We start from the raw sequence: 19,098 nt of genomic DNA on the forward strand, positions 1-19,098 counted from the left end.
CAAATATAATAGTAATAATAAAAACTGAAATTGTACAGTAGACAGACACAGCTCATGTGTGTATGAGAGAGTGATTCTGTGGTGTGGTTCATGCCCCTCACCAGTCTTTATGATAAGATCAGCCTCCTGTACAGGATCAGCCTTGCTAAAATCTTTACCACTGGCTCCTGTTCTGTTCTCAGGATGCTGAACGGCTTCTCAGCTCCCTCATACACAATCATTAGGAGTCAGTACTCTACACTAATACAGGGGGAATGGCTGCTGGGCTCAGTGAGATGCATCACGTTGAACGAGGCTGTCCTGAGTCATTCTCAACAGAACATCTAGTTCAGCAGTTCATTTAGTTCACATAGTTCATTTAGTTCACAGGTCACATGACATGATGCATTTCCTATCAGCTCCTCACAGGAGCTAGGGTGGAGAATTATCAGGCTGTCTAATAGGAAGATTTTCTTTGCCCCATAGCAACCAATCACAGGTCAGCTTTCTGATACTGCAGTAGTGCAGTGCTCTGGCAAGTGAAATCTGAGCTGTGATTGGTTGCTATGGGCAGCAAAAGATCCATTTACTGTAAGGGTATGTGCACACATCAGGATTTCTGGCAGAAATTTTCCTGACAAAAACCGGACATTTCTGCCAGAAATCTGCATACGTTTTTACCGCGATTTTGACGCGTTTTTTGTGCGTTTTTTCCCAATGCATAGAATAGCTGGAAAAACGCAAAAAAAACGCAAAATTAATGAACATGCTGCTTTTTTTACCGCGATGCGTTTTTTCCGCGGAAAAAAACGCACCATGTGCACAAAACACGCAGAATGCATTCTAAATGATAGGATGCATAATGTATGCGTTTTTAATGAGTTTTTATAGCGTTTTTATTGCGAAAAAACGTGAAAAAACCGCGAAAAAACCTGAACGTGTGCACATACCCTAAGGCAGCTTGGTAAATCTGTAGTTCTGTGTAGTTTCACCACATCTCTTCCTTTTGTAACCTATTGCAGTGGTGTGAAATGAATACTGTCTGCTCAGTGCTGAATACCAGAGACACTGCAAGTGACCATAATGTGGGCAGATAATACACTGCGCACTGGGAGGTTTGAATATTTCACAAAGAAAAAAAAGAAATTACTAACTTGAATAAATAACTTTAGAATTTTTTTTCTCCAGACTGAGTACCCCTTTAACAAGAGTTTTTTATGTAATGATCAGATGTATTAACTATTTCTGATCATTTTAACAAAACTATAACTCATCCTAGGAGCCACAGCTTCTGTGTAACGAACTAGAACTGATCCATCTCTTCTCAGCAGAATCCAGAGCAATACTGAACTAAATGAACTAATCTTTTGAACTAATCTTTTCAGTGAACTAGTTCATGGTGAACTAATCACCAAAATGAACTAGATTTCCCATCACTAATGTCTGCCCTCCCCTATACCTCACCTTTCCACTCACTCAGTCTGCCTCTCCTTCCCTTTCCCCTCCCTGCATCCCTTACCTCCGATGCCTCCCTTTTCTCCACCTCTCCCCTTTCTCCTCCTCTTACCTCTCCCACACAGCTTCCTGGTCTCTCTATGGATGATGAACAGGAGTTTGATCAGCAGCTTACACAGGGGAGACACAAAAGGCTGCTTACCCCTGTTGGAAGTGACAGCAGCTGTCCAGAAGGGACCTCTTCTCCTGAGACCCCCTACCTGCACTGACCCAGACCCATCCCTTCTTGCACTGAGACCTTTAATGAAGAAGACCCACATCTTGCACTGAGAAGATTTTGGAGGAGACATCCCACCTAGCAGTCTCTACTACTTGTGTGAGCTCCCAAAACTCCCTTTCTCCAGAAATCCCTCTGAGAGCCTTTTACTAGAGGATCTTTCGTCAGTTTTCCAAGAAGTGTATACGTCTCCTGGAAGAGACATCCATCTTCTACATCTCAGAGGCATTTTGCACTTGCAGATCACACACCTGGGATGACCATACAGTCTGGGTGTGACAGAGACAGCCTGTACTCCTGCAGGCAGGGTGCACCGGTGTCCTATATTGTGTAATTGTCTATTTGTGGTACTTTTGTTTAGTTGTGCGCTGATTGTGGCACTTTTGGATATAGTTTTAAATCCTGCAATTGAGTTGGACAGAACTGGCTGTGGTGAACCATCATGGCAGAACAAGAAGGCTTACAGTATGGCAAAGCAGACTTTGTTCTAATGGACTCTGTCACATTACCAGAATTTATGGACAATCTGAAACTCCGGTAAGTGCACCTTACTTCACATTCTGTCACCTGTCACTTTTAGTAATATGGGATTTAATACCGTATCAATCCCCTTATGGTCCCTTACCACATTGGTCCAGTAGTGATGGGTCATGCTGACCAAGACCACTGCAGCCACTTCCTAACTTACTGGTGAAGTTGGTGCTGCTGCCAGTCTTTCAGAGACCAGAGGGGTCTAGGGAAGCATCATCATGAGCTTGTCGGGATGGTAAAATAAGTATAAGGGATTATTCAGATGAGCATATTAACGTCCGTATGGTGTCTGTATGCAAAACTGGACAACACACAGCCAATGCAAATCAGTGTGGAAGTTCTCATGAACGTTGTAATGCATGGACCGATGGTCTACATATAAAAAATAGCAGCATGCACTACTTTTGGTTCGTATTGCACATCTGAATCAATGATTATAAGTCAGAAAGTGCTCAAAACACGAATCAACTCCAGGTTGCCACCCATATGTCATGCGTTGGTCACGGATCCTTTAAGGTACGTTCCCATGATCCGGAACTAGCAGCGCTTTGGATGCACCGTATGTTTGCTCGTCCAAAGTGCTGCCTTCTATTGAATGTAGGTAAGGCCGGCGTCACACTAGCGAGTTTTACGGACGTATGAGAGGTGCAGAAAATACGGATTGCATACGGTACAATGATTCTCTATGGCCCAGCTCCTATCTGCCGTATTTTACTGATCCGTATTATACGGTCTTGTACGGCCGTTTAAAATTTGCAGCATGCTGCGTTTGTCACCGTATTGTGCAAAAAAATCACCAATGAAAGTCTATGGGGGGAGAAAAATACGGATTACACACGGACCAGCAGTGTGACTTGCGAGAAATACGCACCGGTGTTATAGAGAAAAGCCGGCAATTCAGTGCGGTGTTCAGTAAAATCACACTGACAGAATAGAATAGGTAGAATAAATGTCTACACATAGAATAGGTGTGTGTATATATATATCTCTCTATCTATCATAAAAGCCGGTAATTCAATTGCCGGCTTTTTCTTTCTCCTTCCCAGACCCGACATGATATGAGACATGGTTTACATACAGTAAACTGTCTCATATCCCTTTTTTTTTTGCATATTCCACACTACTAATGTTAGTAGTGTGTATGTGCAAAATTTGGGCCCTCTAGCTATTAAAGGCTTAAATCGCAGACAAAATTGGCGTGGGCTTCCGTGCAATTTTTTCCGCCAGAGTGGTAAAGCCAGTGACTGAGGGCAGATATTAATAGCCTAGGGTGGTACCATGGTTATAGCCCCCCCCCCCCCTGGCTAAAAACATCTGCCCCCAGCCACGCCAGAAAAGGCACATCTGGCACTATTCTGGCAATTGGCCACTCTCTTCCCACTCCCCTGTAGCGGTGGGATATGGGGTAGTGAAGGGTTAATGTCACCTTGCTATTGTAAGGTGACATTAAGCCAGATTAATAATGGAGAGTCGTCAATTATGACACCTATCCATTATTAATCCAATAGTACGAAATGGTTAATAAAACACACACTTTATTACAAAGTACTTTAATGAAATAAAGACACAGGGTGTTGTAATATTTTATTAGACTCTTAATCCACCTGAAGACCCTCGTTCTGTAAAAAAGGAAAAATAAAAAAACAACAATATCCCATACCTTCCGTCATTCTGGTCACGTCCCACGATGTAAATCCATCTGAAGGGGTTAAATCATTTTACACCCAGGAGCTCTGCTAATGCAGTGCTCGTGGCTGTAAAACCCCGGGGAATGAATGGAAAGCAGGGGAATGTCCTGTAGCTACCTTGAGTTGCGGTGATGCGCCCTCTGCTGGATGTCCTCATATGAACTCGAGCGTGGGAATTTTTCCGGCTTTTATGATATCTAGCTCTGAATTAAATATAAATATATATATATATATATATATATATATATATATATATATATATGTGTGTGTATCTCAATGACATACGGATTACATACGGAGGATGCCATGCGCAAAATACGCTGCCACACCCTGCCTATTGATGACATACGGATCACTATTTTGGGAACATTTCTGCGTATTACTGCCGTAAAAAACGGACCGTATTTTCATACGCTGAGTGTGACGCCGGCCTAAATCCGCATGTGATCCGTGTGGATTCACCACATTCAATACTTTTCTAATGGTAAAATTTGTGTTAGGAAACTGGTGTCACCGCAAGAGAAATGGATATGACCGCATGTCAGTGTCCGCGGATGACTAGACACGCATAGTCACTATGCGGGCTGCTGCTGGTTAAGGCTACGTTCACATTTGCGTTGTTGGGCGTTGCGTCGGCGACGCAACTCACAACGCATGCAAAAACGCATTGTTTTTTGTCGCATGCGACCATTTTTGGCTTGATTTTGGACGCAAAAAAAATGCAACATGCAGCGTCCTCTGCGCCCTGACGCTTGCGCCAAAAATGACGCATGCGTCACAAAACGCAAGACAACGCATGTGCATGCGCCCCCATGTTAAATATAGGGGCGCATGACGCATGCGTCGCTATGCGTCGCCGAACCTGCGCCCGACGAAACGCAAATGTGAACGTAGCCTTAGCAATGCATACATATGCTGCTTCAAACCTGCAGCAGTTCCTGATCGTGGTCGCGCACCCTTACAATTCTTAAGAAACCTGTATTTGGCCTATTTAATTATTTATGAAATTGTTCATGTAAAAACTGAATGCCTTACACTTGTACAAAACAGACATGGGATGGCACACGGAGGTAAACGCACACATATATAAAATCTACACATACAAATCACAACATTGATGTAAAAATGTCACTTATTTCAGGAAGAAAAACGGATCATTTTACAAACGCTTGTTTGAACCTGGCCTTACCTTTTTTTTTTCTACATCTCTTGAGCACTGGGGGACCATCCAATATAAAATAAGGATTGCAGGCATTGTTACCATCATCTTGTTGATGGTTTTCAGATAAGAATTTTTCTTTATGCTACGCAAAAAGAAAAATAAGTGATCACAATAAAAGTAGTAATAAAAATATAATGCACAGAGGATGATTTTTACACTAGAGCCTTCGCTAGGCACACCTATGTTTAGCAAACAAATCCACAACTATGCTACAGGTGCAATGCTATGTGTCAAGGACACCATCATAATGTACACTCTTTCACTCGTGTTGAGATGCTAAGAGTATCACTGGACAGACATTATCTTGATCAATGTATAGGTATTCTATTGAAATAAGTATAAGTAATGATATTTGGGTTGGGTCTACGTTGTGTGGGAGTTTTATCAAAAGTAGTGCAAAGTGGAGTACGTGCCCATAGAAATCTATGGAAAATGATAGGAAATGTATTGCTATGGACAGCTTACCTACTTCTCCTTTGCACAACTTTTGATAGATCTTCCCCCACCCCCTGTATCTTTGATGCTAGCCTCAATCCCAAGGCATCAAAACCCTACTTCTGGAAAGGGACCACCATCTCCAACTATGCCATGCATCTTCAGCCTTATCAATCCTAATCAAATCTGTAGCATAAATACATATTTACCATTTTTATTATGAATAGCGGGGCCAAAATATGGAGGGTGTGTGTATATATGGTGTACTATATTCAGGGGCTCCTACTGACAGTCTGTTGTACAGATGTGACAGATGTTAGACAGTTGTTGTTATGTAGAAGACATTTTTTTCCAGTGCACAGCAGACTTCATGGCCTCCATATACAAAAAAAAATTGGATGTTGCCCAGGTCCAAATGGTTGATAAAAGAGAGGAATTGCTTAAATAGTTCACATTTTTGCAACATAGTGAATTATCTCCCATCTTAACCTGAAATCTGCAGGATATGCTGGGAGGTGTTGTTTTGCAACAGTTGAAGAGCAGGCGGAAAATTTCCTATATTTTATATCAAGTTATGTTAACATTTTTTTTTTAAGAATTTGGGGATTTTTTAAATATTTCTATGTCATTAGCTGCTGTTTAGCCTTATCGTTGGCTTGTACTTGTAGACACCCCTTGTCAGTAGTCACAGTATCTGCTTAGTAAAAATACAAACTGTAGATGATACATTTCCTTTGTGTGCGGTCATCAGGCACCTCCCTGTTGCTCATCATGATACCACTTTTCCCTAAAGTGTGCACATAGCTTAAACCTGTTTTTGGCTTTTGTAAACTTGAATTTTCCTAAAAATGCCCATACGCCTTCAATAGCTTGTACCTCCAGCAGCCATTCTTGTCTGGCCCGCCCTGCCATGCACATGAGAGGCGTCAGACGAATATTCGTTCAGTAGACAGCTAGGTCTTCCAGCCCCCATACACCTGTGCACTCGACTTGGTCAAGCATTCGTTTGTGTTCAATGGGGAGAGAGTAGAAAGATGCCGTCAGCCACATCTGGCAGCTGCTTTCCTCCACTGAGAACTAAAGGATCTGGCAGTGACATTCCAGTTCTCCAATCCTTCTCTTCCCCACTGTGTCCTTTTGAGGGAGAATCTGGACACCTCCATACATCAGATAGTTAATCAGTCCCACTAAAATTGGTGAGTTCAGCCAATTTTCATCTAATATGTATGGGAGCATAAGTCACTGCCAGGCAGCTACATATTTCATATGAAATTCCCCCCTTCCCCCCTCCCTATCCATCTTTTCCCCAGTATCATCTGTTGGGAAGAGTATGAGAAGGCCACTTGTACATGTAAGATAGTTAAGTTTGGCTAACTTTTCTTTTCCCTTTCCTTTAGGGCTAGGTTCTCACATAACCTGTCTACTGATGGACACTGTTGGGCTGGAGGCCAGGTGGAGTCCAAAGTGACTCCATCAACCCTGTAATAGGTAAAAGGATTTTCCACTTTCAGATGATCTGGTCTGCGGGTGCAGTTTGTTATAAGAAAAAAAGAAACTGCTGTTTACTCACCATACTTGGGTCCAGCGCTGTCACTCTGGCACTGCTCCCAGTGTCCAGTACTGGTTGTGGTGCTGACAACACTTCGACAGCACGGTCCCCAAATCAGTGAGGTCAGCGGCTCACAGCTGGATGTTCTCTCATTGGATAGAGCTGCTGAGCTCACTGATTGGCTATTGACGCGCCATCAGCGCTGCAGACATCGGGAGCAGTGCCAGATAGTCAGCCCTGGACCTGGGGATGGTTATTAAAGCAAGTTTGAGGTGTGTGGGTTTTTTTTTCAGACTGCACATGGGGACCAAGATTATCTGAAAGGGGATAACTCCTTTAGTGACTCTGTCGGGTGCTATCGGGGTTTCCATTGGAATTCTGTTCTTCGGGTATTCAATGCAAACTCCAAAGCAGTGCACAATGGAGAGTGCTCGATATACGTGATCCTAATGTGAAAGGGGTTCTTAACCTGCAGTAGATTCTTAGGAGAGAGCACATATCATATGAGACCTAAGATCAACCCTCCTGTGATACTGGGATCCAATAAAATGTACAGTATCTCCTCAATCAACTTTTTTTCACTCCCTCTGCAAACACAAGCGGTGTCATATAAAGCTGTACTTATCGGTCGGTCCTATGATAACTTGGTAGACAGTCACCTCCTATCAGAAGTAATTAGGAAAACATGGCACTTTTGGAATTCTGGTAATGCACAAGTAGGATAACCAAATCCGTCAGTTGTGATGTAGAAAAACTTGGCACTCGTATAGGTGTGTTATTTATTGAGTGAAGAAATTCCAGAAATAAATGAGACGTTTCGGTCAATACCTGACCTTCATCAGTCATCTGGATAGAGGAGATCTGTGTGACAGCGCGCGGTGTGGGAGTCTGTAGTGTCTTCCTGCTAAGACAAAAAGCGCAGACATTTGGGCCTACTACTCTATACAGATCTTCTCCAGATCTTTCAGGTTTTGAGGCTGTTACTGGCAGGCCCGGACAGGCCATCTGCCCAAGCGGGCAAATGCCTGCTGGGCTGCAGCACTGAGCTGTAAAGTGGGCCGCCAGCCCCGGTTTTAGGTCACTGGTCCTTTAAGTGAAAGCAAGTGCACGGAGGAGCTTCACCATGTCTAACGCTGGCAAGGAAGTTTTTCTGTGGGCAGAGTTTGTGCTCTGCTCTGTCCCAGTCGTCTCTATGGTATCTACTCTGTGTTGCCGCCTTTCATCTTCCCCTCATCAGGATCTGGGTGAGTCCAAAAGTGGGGCATCTCTTTCTGTGTGGGGCAGTCCCAGCCCCAGTGATGTGTATATACCCCAGTGTCAGCCCCAGTGATGTATATGCCCCAGTGTCGGCCTCCTCGCCTGTGTATACCCTAGTGCTGGCCTCCTTGCCTGTGTATACCCCAGTGTCGACTACCTCGCCTGTGTATATATAGTATATGGTGTAGAGATGTTTATATCGTATGGTGATGTGTATATAGTGTGAAATCCACATTATATACACTGGCACAACTTTACAGTTTATACTATATACATAGCTCCACACTATATTCTTTCGCATAGTGTGAAGCTGTGTATGTAGTTGTTTTAAGCATATATAGTGGAGTTGTGTATGCTGTGTACACCTCTCCTGTCCTTTTGTAGTGGTGTAATTTTAAGTATCTGTAATATTCTGTACATAAACACTGCACAATACCACTACTCCTGCCCTGTATATATTTACTTGATAGTTGATAAGTTTTCAATTTCTGGGGATCCTACTGCTGGGACCCCCATCATCACCCCTAGAACCGGAGCTCTGAAGAGCACCATGTATATGGAGCTGTGGCAGATCATACCCAATATCGTGCCATTCACACATGGCTCTTGAAATAACTCCTTAAAGAGAGTGTTGAAAGGCAGAACAAAGTATAGCAAACATTCACTGTTCGGGGTGGGAGTGTTATAATATGTGGTCTGGTGGGGTTTGTGTGGCAGGGCTGCTTTTTTTGTCCCAGTTCGGCCCTGGTCTCTGGCCAACACTGAATTTCAGCTCCCTCCATAGATTTTCTATTGTGTTGAGGTCTGGAGACTGACTAAGCCACTCAAGGACTTTGAAATGCTTCTTATGAAGCCACTCCTTAGTTGTCCTGGCTGTGTGTTTCTGGTCATTGTCATGCTGGAAGACCCAGCCACGACCCATCTTCAATGTTCTTACTGAGAGAAGTAGTTCGGTGACCAAAATCTCACTATACATGACCCCATCCATCCTCCCTTCAATACAGTGCAGTTGTCTGTCTCCTTTTCAGAAAAGCACCCCCAAAGTATGATGTTTCCCCACCATGCTTCATGGTTGGGATTATGTTCTCAGGGTTGTTACTCATCTTTCTTCTTCCTCTAAACACGGTGAGTGGAGTTGATACAAAAAAGTTCTATTTTGGTCTCATCTGACCACTTGACCTTTTCTAAATCATCCGAATGGATATGTGCTGGCGTGAGCAGGGGCACCTTGGGTGCCTGCAGGATTTTAATCCATGATGGCGTAGTGTGTTACTAACGGTAATGTTTGAGACTGTGGTCCCAGCACTCTTCAGGTCATTGACCAGGTCCTCTCGTTTAGTTCTGGGCTGATTCCTGACCTTTCTCAGAATCATCCTTACCCCATGGAGCTCCTGACTGAGAAAGATTGACATTCATTTTTTATTTCTTCCATTTTCTAAAAATTGTGCCAACAGTTGTGGCCTTCTCACCACACTGCTTGCCTATTGTTCTGTAGCTCATCCCAGCCTTGTGTTGGTCTACAATTTTGTCCCTGGTGTCCTCAGACAGCTCTTTGTTCTTGGCCATAGTGCAGAGGTTGGAGTGTGATTGATTGTGTGAACACATGCCTTTTATACAGGTAATGAGTTAAAACAGGTACAATTAATACAGGTAATGAGTGCAGAGTAGGAGGGCTTCTTAGGCTACGTTCACATTTGCGGTCAGCGCCGCAGCGTCGGGCGCCGCAGCGGCGCCGCATGCGTCATGCGCCCCTATATTTAACATGGGGGCGCATGGACATGCGTTGTGCTGCGTTTTGCGCCGCATGGCCGCAAGCGTTGGACGCAAGAAACGCATCAAGTTGCATTTTTTTTGCGTCCAACTTTCGGCCAAAAACGACGCATGCGGCGCAAAACGCAGCGTTTTAGCGTGCGTTTTGCCGCGTTTTTGTTTGCGTTGTGCGCTGCGGCGCCGACGCTGCGGCGCACAACGCAATTGTGAATGTAGCCTTAAAGAAACACTAACAGGTCTGTGACAGCCAGAATTCTTGCTTGTTGGTTGGTGATCAAACTCTTATTTCCTGCAATAAAATGCAATTTAATACGGTAATTTAAAAATCATACAGTGTGGTTTTATTTTTAGATTCTGTCTCTCACAGTTGAAGTCTACACACCTACAATAAAAATTACAGACCTCTCCATTCTGTTTAGGTGGGAAAGCATGCCATATCGTCAGTGTATCAAATACTTTTTTCCCCCCATTATCAGAATTGTTCTGGGGCAGCTTTTCTTTATTCCTTCACTTCAGCCCACTTGCTGTACTAAGACGCCTCGCACCTCGCTTTGACTCATGCAAATACCATTTTGTATTGCTGTTTGCTTTCCAATCCCACTATAATCCTCGTAAAGTGAATATTCTGCACATTTCTCAGGAACTTTCCAAAGCAGATCCCAATATCTTAATGTTTGGTCTTGTTTTTAGTAATTATGTGCAGGACTCAGTCGTCTTCCTCCTCCTCCTCCTCCTCCTCCTCCAGCCAGTCCTCCCCGTTCTGCCCCTTCTTTCTCTTGGCACTGAGTCATAGGTGAACGCCAAGTGGCATTTTCTTGTGATTTAATGTCTGGGAGCTCAGGAACCGGATAGGAAATGACGATACCAGAACACAAACCTTATATTGTCACTGTGAAAACTTCACTTTTTTTTTCTTAACTTTTTGTTTATTCTTGCAAGTTTAACAGAGCGAGCGGCTTCGAGAACTGCAGAAACCTTTTTCATGGAAGCTGTAGTGTTTACTGAAAGAGCGGTCAGCCTCTCTTCCTTTCTTTAAATATAGAATTGTGCAATGTCCATGTGATAATCGATCGACCTTCCTCTACAGTACAAAGGGTATGAATGGCAGTGACACCCATTGCATGTAGCCAGTAGGGAGAACAAGGGGGGCAGTGTTACCTATAGTCGCACAAACCATAGGCGGTATTTGAAATTCATCCATGTTTCTTTCCAAGCCGTCCTGTTTTTTAAATGCTGGATTAAATATTGTCTGAGTTTCATTTTCAGAAGACATAATACTCTTTCCTTTGTGTAAACATAAGGCGGTTGTTAAAGATTAGAAAAAAATTGGTCTTTTTTTTTGTTTTTGTTTTTTTTTCCCCCAGAAACTGCACTACTCCTGTCTGTACGGGTACATCCCACAGGTAAGGGTAGTGCGGTGTCTGGCGGGAAAAATCCCTTTACAGAGGCCGATCATATACTACCGTATGCTTATTCATCAGCTGATGGCTTCTTTTATGGGGTCTAAAAAATAATTGTCACCGTGTGTGAGCATGACTGGCTTCGACAATATGCAAACTGATCGTATGTCGCCATACAGTTTGCATTGGCCCGTGTAAAAGGGCATTTAAACTTCACCAGAAACTCTATGTAAACTGTGGACGTGGGATTTCTTGAAATCTCATCCACCATGCTGTAACATATGGACAAATGACTGTTCAAACAAAGCACAGGAGCTCGGTGCTTTATGGCAGGGCCAAGCTGTACAGTGCTCCAGCTTGCCTATTTGTTTTCCATCCTCCTTTTCCTTGATTAACAGATCTGGGTTTACGAGAGCCAGAGAAGGTGCAGAAGGATGCAAAATAAGTAAGTAGGAAGGTGTACTGAAATGTTTGGCCACTCAAGGATGCATTGAGCACATTTTGCTTGGTTTGGAAGTCGTTTTGTGCTAAAAGACTCCCTTTAAAGTATGTTCCTCGTAAGCTGGAATGTCATGGAATCTGCTCTTCTAAAGGCCCCGTCACACATAGCGATTTACCAACGATCACGACCAGCGATACGACCTGGCCGTGATCGTTGGTAAGTCGCTGTGTGGTCGCTGGGGAGCTGTCACACAGACAACTCTCTCCAGCGACCAACGATCAGGGGAACGACTTCGGCATCGTTGAAACTGTCTTCAACGATGCCGAAGTCCCCCTGCAGCACCCGGGTAACCAGGGTAAACATCGGGTTACTAAGCGCAGGGCCGCGCTTAGTAACCCGATGTTTACCCTGGTTACCAAAAAAAACAAACAGTACATACTCACCATCTGATGTCCGTCAGGTCCCTTGCCGTCTGCTTCCTGCTCTGACTGAGTGCTGCCGTACAGTGAGAGCAGAGAGCACCGGTGACGTCACCGCTGTGCTGTACTTTCACTTTCACTTTGCGGCGCTCAGTCAGTGTGGGAAGCAGACAGCAAGGGACCTGACGGACATCAGATGGTGAGTATGTACTGTTTGTTTTTTTTTTACATTTACGCTGGTAACCAGGGTAAACATCGGGTTACTAAGCGCGGCCCTGCGCTTAGTAACCCGATGTTTACCCTGGTTACCAGTGAAGACATCGCTGGATCGGTGTCACACACACCGATTCAGCGATGTCAGCGGGACCTCAACGACCAAAAAACGGCCCAGGCCATTCCGACACGACCAGCGATCTCACAGCAGGGGCCGGGTCGCTGGTACGTGTCACACATAGCGAGATCGCTACTGAGGTCGCTGTTGCGTCACAAAACTAGTGACTCAGCAGCGATCTCGCTAGCGATCTCGCTATGTGTGACGGGGCCTTAAGGGTAGAGACGTAGTTTGAGGGGCATTTCTCTTACATAAACACATATCTGAATGAGGCGTATGCGTATGCGTATACATTGAGTATTTGCACCATATTTTTCTGCACCAAAAATTATTAGAAAAAACGCTGCATAGAAAAGCATATTTTTTATGAGTTTTATGTGCTTTTTCCCATTCTTTATGATGGGTGAAATATGATGCAAAAGGGACTGACACGCTGCAAATTTAAAAAAAGAAAATTTCTTTGATGGTTCAAATCAACAAAGGAAAAATAAGCACCATGTGCATGACATTTCAGAAATCGCACTTACTTTGCGAGCACTCAGTTTTTACCATTGAAAACCACCCATGGAAAAAAATAGCGAACTAATGTGTGAACAAGCCCTTAGTGTTGGACGGTTTTCTTAATTTTCTCTCTCACAATTTTATTACATTCTTGTCACTTAGTTACCTGAATACGACTGCTCCTATGAAGAGATCCAAAGGTTTTACTTATTGCCTCTTTTATCTCCTGCAAACACTGGAGATGCTGAATTCCAAGCATTGCATCATTTTATTAGCCCTGTAAAAGTTTATATTAAAACCTGTTGAGATCTGTATGTGTTGTCTAAAGTTCCTTAAATCCTAAACGCCCAGATAAACAATACTGAGCCATATGCGATTGCGATACTCATCCCATTGATGACACGTTTTACCTTATGGGAGGTTGTTACCGCCGTTGTTTATTTGACATGTCGTCTTCTCTTCTAAATACCACTGTGTTCTTTCAGAAAAAAGTCATCAAAATGATGAAATGCAAGTACAGGAATGCGGCATTCATCTATCTATATGTGACCTACATAAGGGAGTGTCCATGACATGACAAAAGGTGACTTGTATTAGTCCATGCGTGCAGTCATCTTTGAAGACTTCTACAGCCGCTGGAAACATCAAAGGAGATGTGGCTGCATAGTTTTACCCCTGAGATGGTTACTGCACACCATGTGTGCTCAAGTTCTATTCCTGAATATAACTGCTATTGACAATTTTTACATTTTTATATTCATCAAGAAACTGTTTGAGTCTTGTGTCCCTGTATGATGGTTATAACACAGGTGTCACTGGTATACCTCGACAGAGAGGGGCCAGAAGGCCGCAGCAACTGATATTACATACTCCTACACTGGTTAGAAGCACTTCACCTTCATATTAAATAGTGTAGATTTTTCCTTGTTAAAAGTTCAAGGGTTAATCTTTTCAGATGAGAGCTTGTGAACCTTCCCTGCTTTGATGGTCTCAGCTGTTTAGTGTTAGCCACTCCCCTCTTCTATATATGCATGTCTCTGGCATACAGGGATTGCCAGTGTTGGTACATACTGCCTGGTTCTGTAGGTGGAGGAGTTGGTTGTTTGAGGAGGTGTTTTGGAGTGTTGTTCAGAAGACTGTTGCTTGGAGTTTTGTCTGTGTTCACATTCTCATCCTCTCCTATTTTGTTTCTCCTTCCTTTACTATCTGGTGTTACATTCTCTTGTTTGGTTGGTATATTCATTTATCCCTGTCCGTCTTCCCTTGTTTTTTCGGTTGGTGTATTCTTATACACTACTACTCCCTAATTCTCTGGGTGGGGGATCAGGGCTGATATAGGAGCATCGCAAGGCACGTTGCCCTGGTGTCTTCACCATCAGAAGTATTCCTGGGAGCAGGGCCAGACTAGGGCTTGAGGGATAGGGAAGGAGCTCCAGGATATCCTGCTACTGAGCTGTGACAACTGGACTTTCTTAACACAAAAGCCACATTCAGTTCTGAGAGATGGTTGCGAGCCACATTACAGTCAAATAAATTGTAGTAGATCCCTGTTTACCCATTTGAGGGTTATGATTATTAGTGTTCCCCTTAATATAGCTATAAAAACCCACCTCAGTGTCACCTTATAAAGCAATGATAGTCCGAGTGCCTGCTTATCTATTTATATAATTGCCTTAAATTGTCTGTCATCCACTTCCATGTGGACGTCCTCGAATCCCACAATCCACCGCGCCGCACTGGAAGTACGCCAACTGCCATATTGGAATACCCAAGTGATGGGTATTCAAATATGGCACCTGCTTGTGGTACCAGGCCCTTGCACAGTACCACGAGCGGGTCATTGCCAGACCTTCCAGGTTGGCGTGGGAGGGGCAGCAGCAGCTGTCCATCATACTCACCTGCTCCCGGCGCATCTCTGCATGTCCCTGCTTCTCCGGCGCCGGCAGCTTCTTCCTGTGTTCAGCGGTACGATGTGACCGCTGAACATAGGAAGAAGCTTCCGGAGACCATCTGTCAGTGAGAAGCTGCCAGGGACCGCGCCAGGAGCAGGTGAGTATAACGGGGGAGGGTGAGCATTCCGATATTCACCTGTCTCATTCCACCGCAGCGCGCCGCTCCATCTTGTGCATCCTCTGGCTGTGATGTTCAGGTCAGAGGGCGCGATGACGTGTTTAGTGTGCGCGCCGCCCTCTGCCTGAACTGTCACTGCAGAGAGCTGGAAGACGGAGTGCCGCCCTTCGGTGGAACGGGGACAGGTGAATATCGCAAGTGGCGGGGGCCTGCTCAGGACAAGAGGCGAGTATGTCATTTTTTTTATCGCAGCAGCATATGAGGCACATGTTTCTATGGAGCATCTTATGGGGCAATAATCAACCATTACGCAGCATTATATGGGGCTTGGGGACAAGAGAATCTGTGCTGCAAAGCCTGCCCCCATCGGCATGTCACCACCCTCCCGATGCTATAGCATCGGGCCTCCATCTAGTAAAGTAATAATGCTGCATGTTCCCCCTTATGCCCAAGTGAGCCTTATCACGTGATATTATCCTGAGTAACCTTTCTAAAATAATACTCCCTAATTGCCCTCTCTAACAAGTGACAAAGCCCACTGTGGACACTGATACAGAGAAAAGTACTCGCCTGAGCATACAGCCGCGAACCACACATTAGCGACTCACAAGCTGCATGTGGCTCATGAGCCACTGCTTGAAGGATCCCTGGAATAAGGGATAGACCATTTCATGTTGGGTCCTGGTCTAACAGTTCTGGCCCATACCAGAGAATATGGCAGAAAGGCAAAACTTCAGAGGATCCCAAATGAATGCATTTCCTCTCTCTCCACTGATTGCCCTAACGCTTCATATATAGAGCTGAACTGTGTCTGTACAGAGTTTTATTAGTGGCATATAGGGATAAAAGAAAACTCCATATATTTCTAAATGACATCAGAAGCATATAAATATGTTAAACTCAGAATTTGCGCTTTATGGAAACGCCATGCGACTGTGTAGCTCCATACTACTGTACCTCCGTGGGGTGCTGTGCATCTTACATGCTCACAGCTCTTCTGTGTATGTCAAGCTAAGGCCCCCACACTCATAACACTAATGTCTGACGAACACGTTGATATTGATGGGTTTGACCAACAGTCTGCCGTGTTTGGGACGCCAGCTTACTGTCAGGGGAGTTGTCGAGTGGGCATGTCCGATTTTGGACTGCCAATCGTATTGTTTTCTTGGAGATAAGCTGCCGGCATAGTGGTCACGGCCAAAGTGAGCGCTCCGGTGTGTCCTTTCCTCCTCCCCCATCACGTGTAAGAACATGACACTTATTAAGATGACACTAATATTTGTAATGCAAATGATCCCTAGCACCGCGCTGCACAGATCTAACATCGTTATATACTGTTCTTGTGTGACTGGCTCATTTGCTTAATTATTTTCAGTAGCTGCAGAGCAACTTAGATGTTTTACATTATTGCTGTCTGAAAATAAAAATGAATTGCCATGTATTACGGATCATTTGTCTATTATCTATTAATCATCAAAGTGGGGCCATCACAAAACTTTGTCAGCTTATTGTTGAACAACCCGAATGTGCAAGTACATAGATGATCTTCCTAATTGTCTATTTTGTGTATCACTAGCCATAACTGATATTCATATTATATAGAGAATGTCGGCATTGACGTAAATTACGGTACCGTAGATAGTTTTTTTTTTTTTTCTTGCAAAAAAACAGATTTATTATCCGATCCAGCATCAAGGATAAGGAACAGATGGCGTCCAACGTTTCGACCTGCATGAGGTCTTTATCAGGGACATCTGTGGTATTCAAAGATAGAATTATCTACAAGTAAATGTGTCATCTGTACAGTGTCAAAAACATATATAGGTTGAAAATCACAGAGTTGATACAACAGAAAATTAGTCAGAAAAAATAAAATGTAAATACTGAATTTAAATACTAAAATAGTTTTTACAAAAGAAAAAATCAATTCTGAAACTTCCAAAGGGAAAATCGTTCCAACGAATCCAGATGATACAACACTAATAAGGACAAAGAGGGGAGAAGGAGGGAGAGGATAAGGTAGGGATTGTTTAAGCGTAAAAGAGATAAGATGGTGTAGTAAAAGCTACAATGGGTAAAATCATAGAGTATGGTGGCAAGTAAAGAATAAAGGCCAGATACAAAAGGATGTACAGAATTAGGTCTGTGGTGGTTAAGTGTGATGGGTCTGTGTATCAATGTACGTGTAGTGGGAGTGTCTGTGCATTAAGGTCCGTGTAGTGGGGTGGGTCCATGCATTACTGTATGCATAGTATGAAGTATTATGTGAGAATAATGAAAGGGGTGCGTCGTTAGTCAATCGGTAGCATGTATTGTCAATAGATAAGTACTTTGGTCATGGTATAGATGGTATTCACATTATAACATTTTATATTTTATTATTGTAGAGCTGAAACCACAGGAAATGCTATTCTGAACCCAGGCTATTCCTAAGGGGATCTGAAAGTTTTGTGCTTAAAATTATATTAAAAGTTAGAAGTGAAAATCATGTTTGAAGGCGTGGGATGGAAAACTGTAAACTGCTGTTGGGTTCTTGACCTCACTCAGTTTTGTTATCACAGCAAATGTGGAATCTTCATGACGTCTTTTATAAGATTATCTGAGACATCTTTGCCAAACAAGAACTTCGAGTCCACCAGAACAGGGCCAATAGTCCAGTGTCGTTCTGAATTGTGGCTCCTAGAGTGGACCCTTGGTGGGGTCCCCCCTCTACGAAGTCCATATGCCGATCATTTAATGTGTATGTGGCCTCCGTACTTTCATCATGTTAGGGAAAATAAGGATCACTTTGAAGTTTCAAATCCCTGATCCTTTTGTTCTGCAGGCAGATAAGAAGCTAACTGTTGAGTCTGGCATCGACTTAAGGCTCTCTTACAAGTTAGACTGAAATTGGCAGAACCTGCCAATATTGACCGGCTCGGCCAACAGTCTAAGGTGTATAGGGGCCTCCAACAGATGATTTTTGGGGTAGTTAATGATCTGGCTGATCTAGTTTTGAACTGCAGATCCTTTTGTTCTTTTAAAGCTTAGTTGCTGCCAGAAGAGTCTTTCATAAAAAAATAGACAAGCACGCAGCCAGCTGAGCGCTTCTGTGTATGGTAGAGCTGGGCAAGATAATTGCCAGTTGAACGATAGGGAAAATTGTCATTCGGCCACCAACTATCTAAACTGTACAGTGGGCTTTGCTTTGCTCTAAGATGCGGTGGAGGCGTGTTGTTTTTTCCTTTTAAATGTTGCAGCCTGCTTATGATTGGTCAGCATAATACAGGGACAGGTACAGACCCCCCCCACGGTGAAAACTGTGAGAACACCCACTTGGACCTAAAAAAAAATAAAATAAAATTAGATTTTTAAATAAATTTTTCTTTGTTGCCAAATATTTGGATTGCTAATATCGCCGCAATGTAGAGGCGATATAATAAAAAATAAACGTTTTATTCTGTTCTGCAGTCACTAATTGCATCATGTGTCCTGTTCAACATGAAAAATTTGGTGAAAGGTCCTCTTTAAATGATGTTGCACAAATCAAAATCCATTGATATATTACAGGTAGTTATGAGCAAGCGTGCTCGGATATTGTGTTATCCAAGCATGCTTGGGTGTTATCCAAGTATCTGTCATGTTCTAGTAATATTTTAGAGTCCCCACAGCTGTAGAATTTGTGGCTGTTAGACAGCCGCAACACATTCAGAGATTTCTTAACAAACAGGCAATCTTCGCATGTGTTGCGGCTATCTAACAGCCACAAATTCTACAGCTGCGGGGACTCTAA

At 43.5% G+C, this 19,098-nt stretch overlaps 1 protein-coding gene across 1 annotated transcript in view; it reads left to right on the forward strand.

The window, feature by feature from the left end:
• Positions 1-1,441: 1,441 nt before the first annotated feature.
• MYO1D (myosin ID) overlaps positions 1,442-19,098 on the forward strand; it is a 108,992-nt gene continuing 91,335 nt past the window's right edge. The window contains exon 1 of the mRNA XM_077252661.1: positions 1,442-2,248. Within this exon, the coding sequence (XP_077108776.1) occupies positions 2,154-2,248 (95 nt within the window). The 5' untranslated portion in view covers positions 1,442-2,153. The remainder of the gene's footprint in view (positions 2,249-19,098) is intronic.

This window comes from Ranitomeya variabilis, chromosome 4 (genome assembly GCF_051348905.1).
Source record: "Ranitomeya variabilis isolate aRanVar5 chromosome 4, aRanVar5.hap1, whole genome shotgun sequence".
NCBI classification, from domain to species: domain Eukaryota; kingdom Metazoa; phylum Chordata; class Amphibia; order Anura; family Dendrobatidae; genus Ranitomeya; species Ranitomeya variabilis.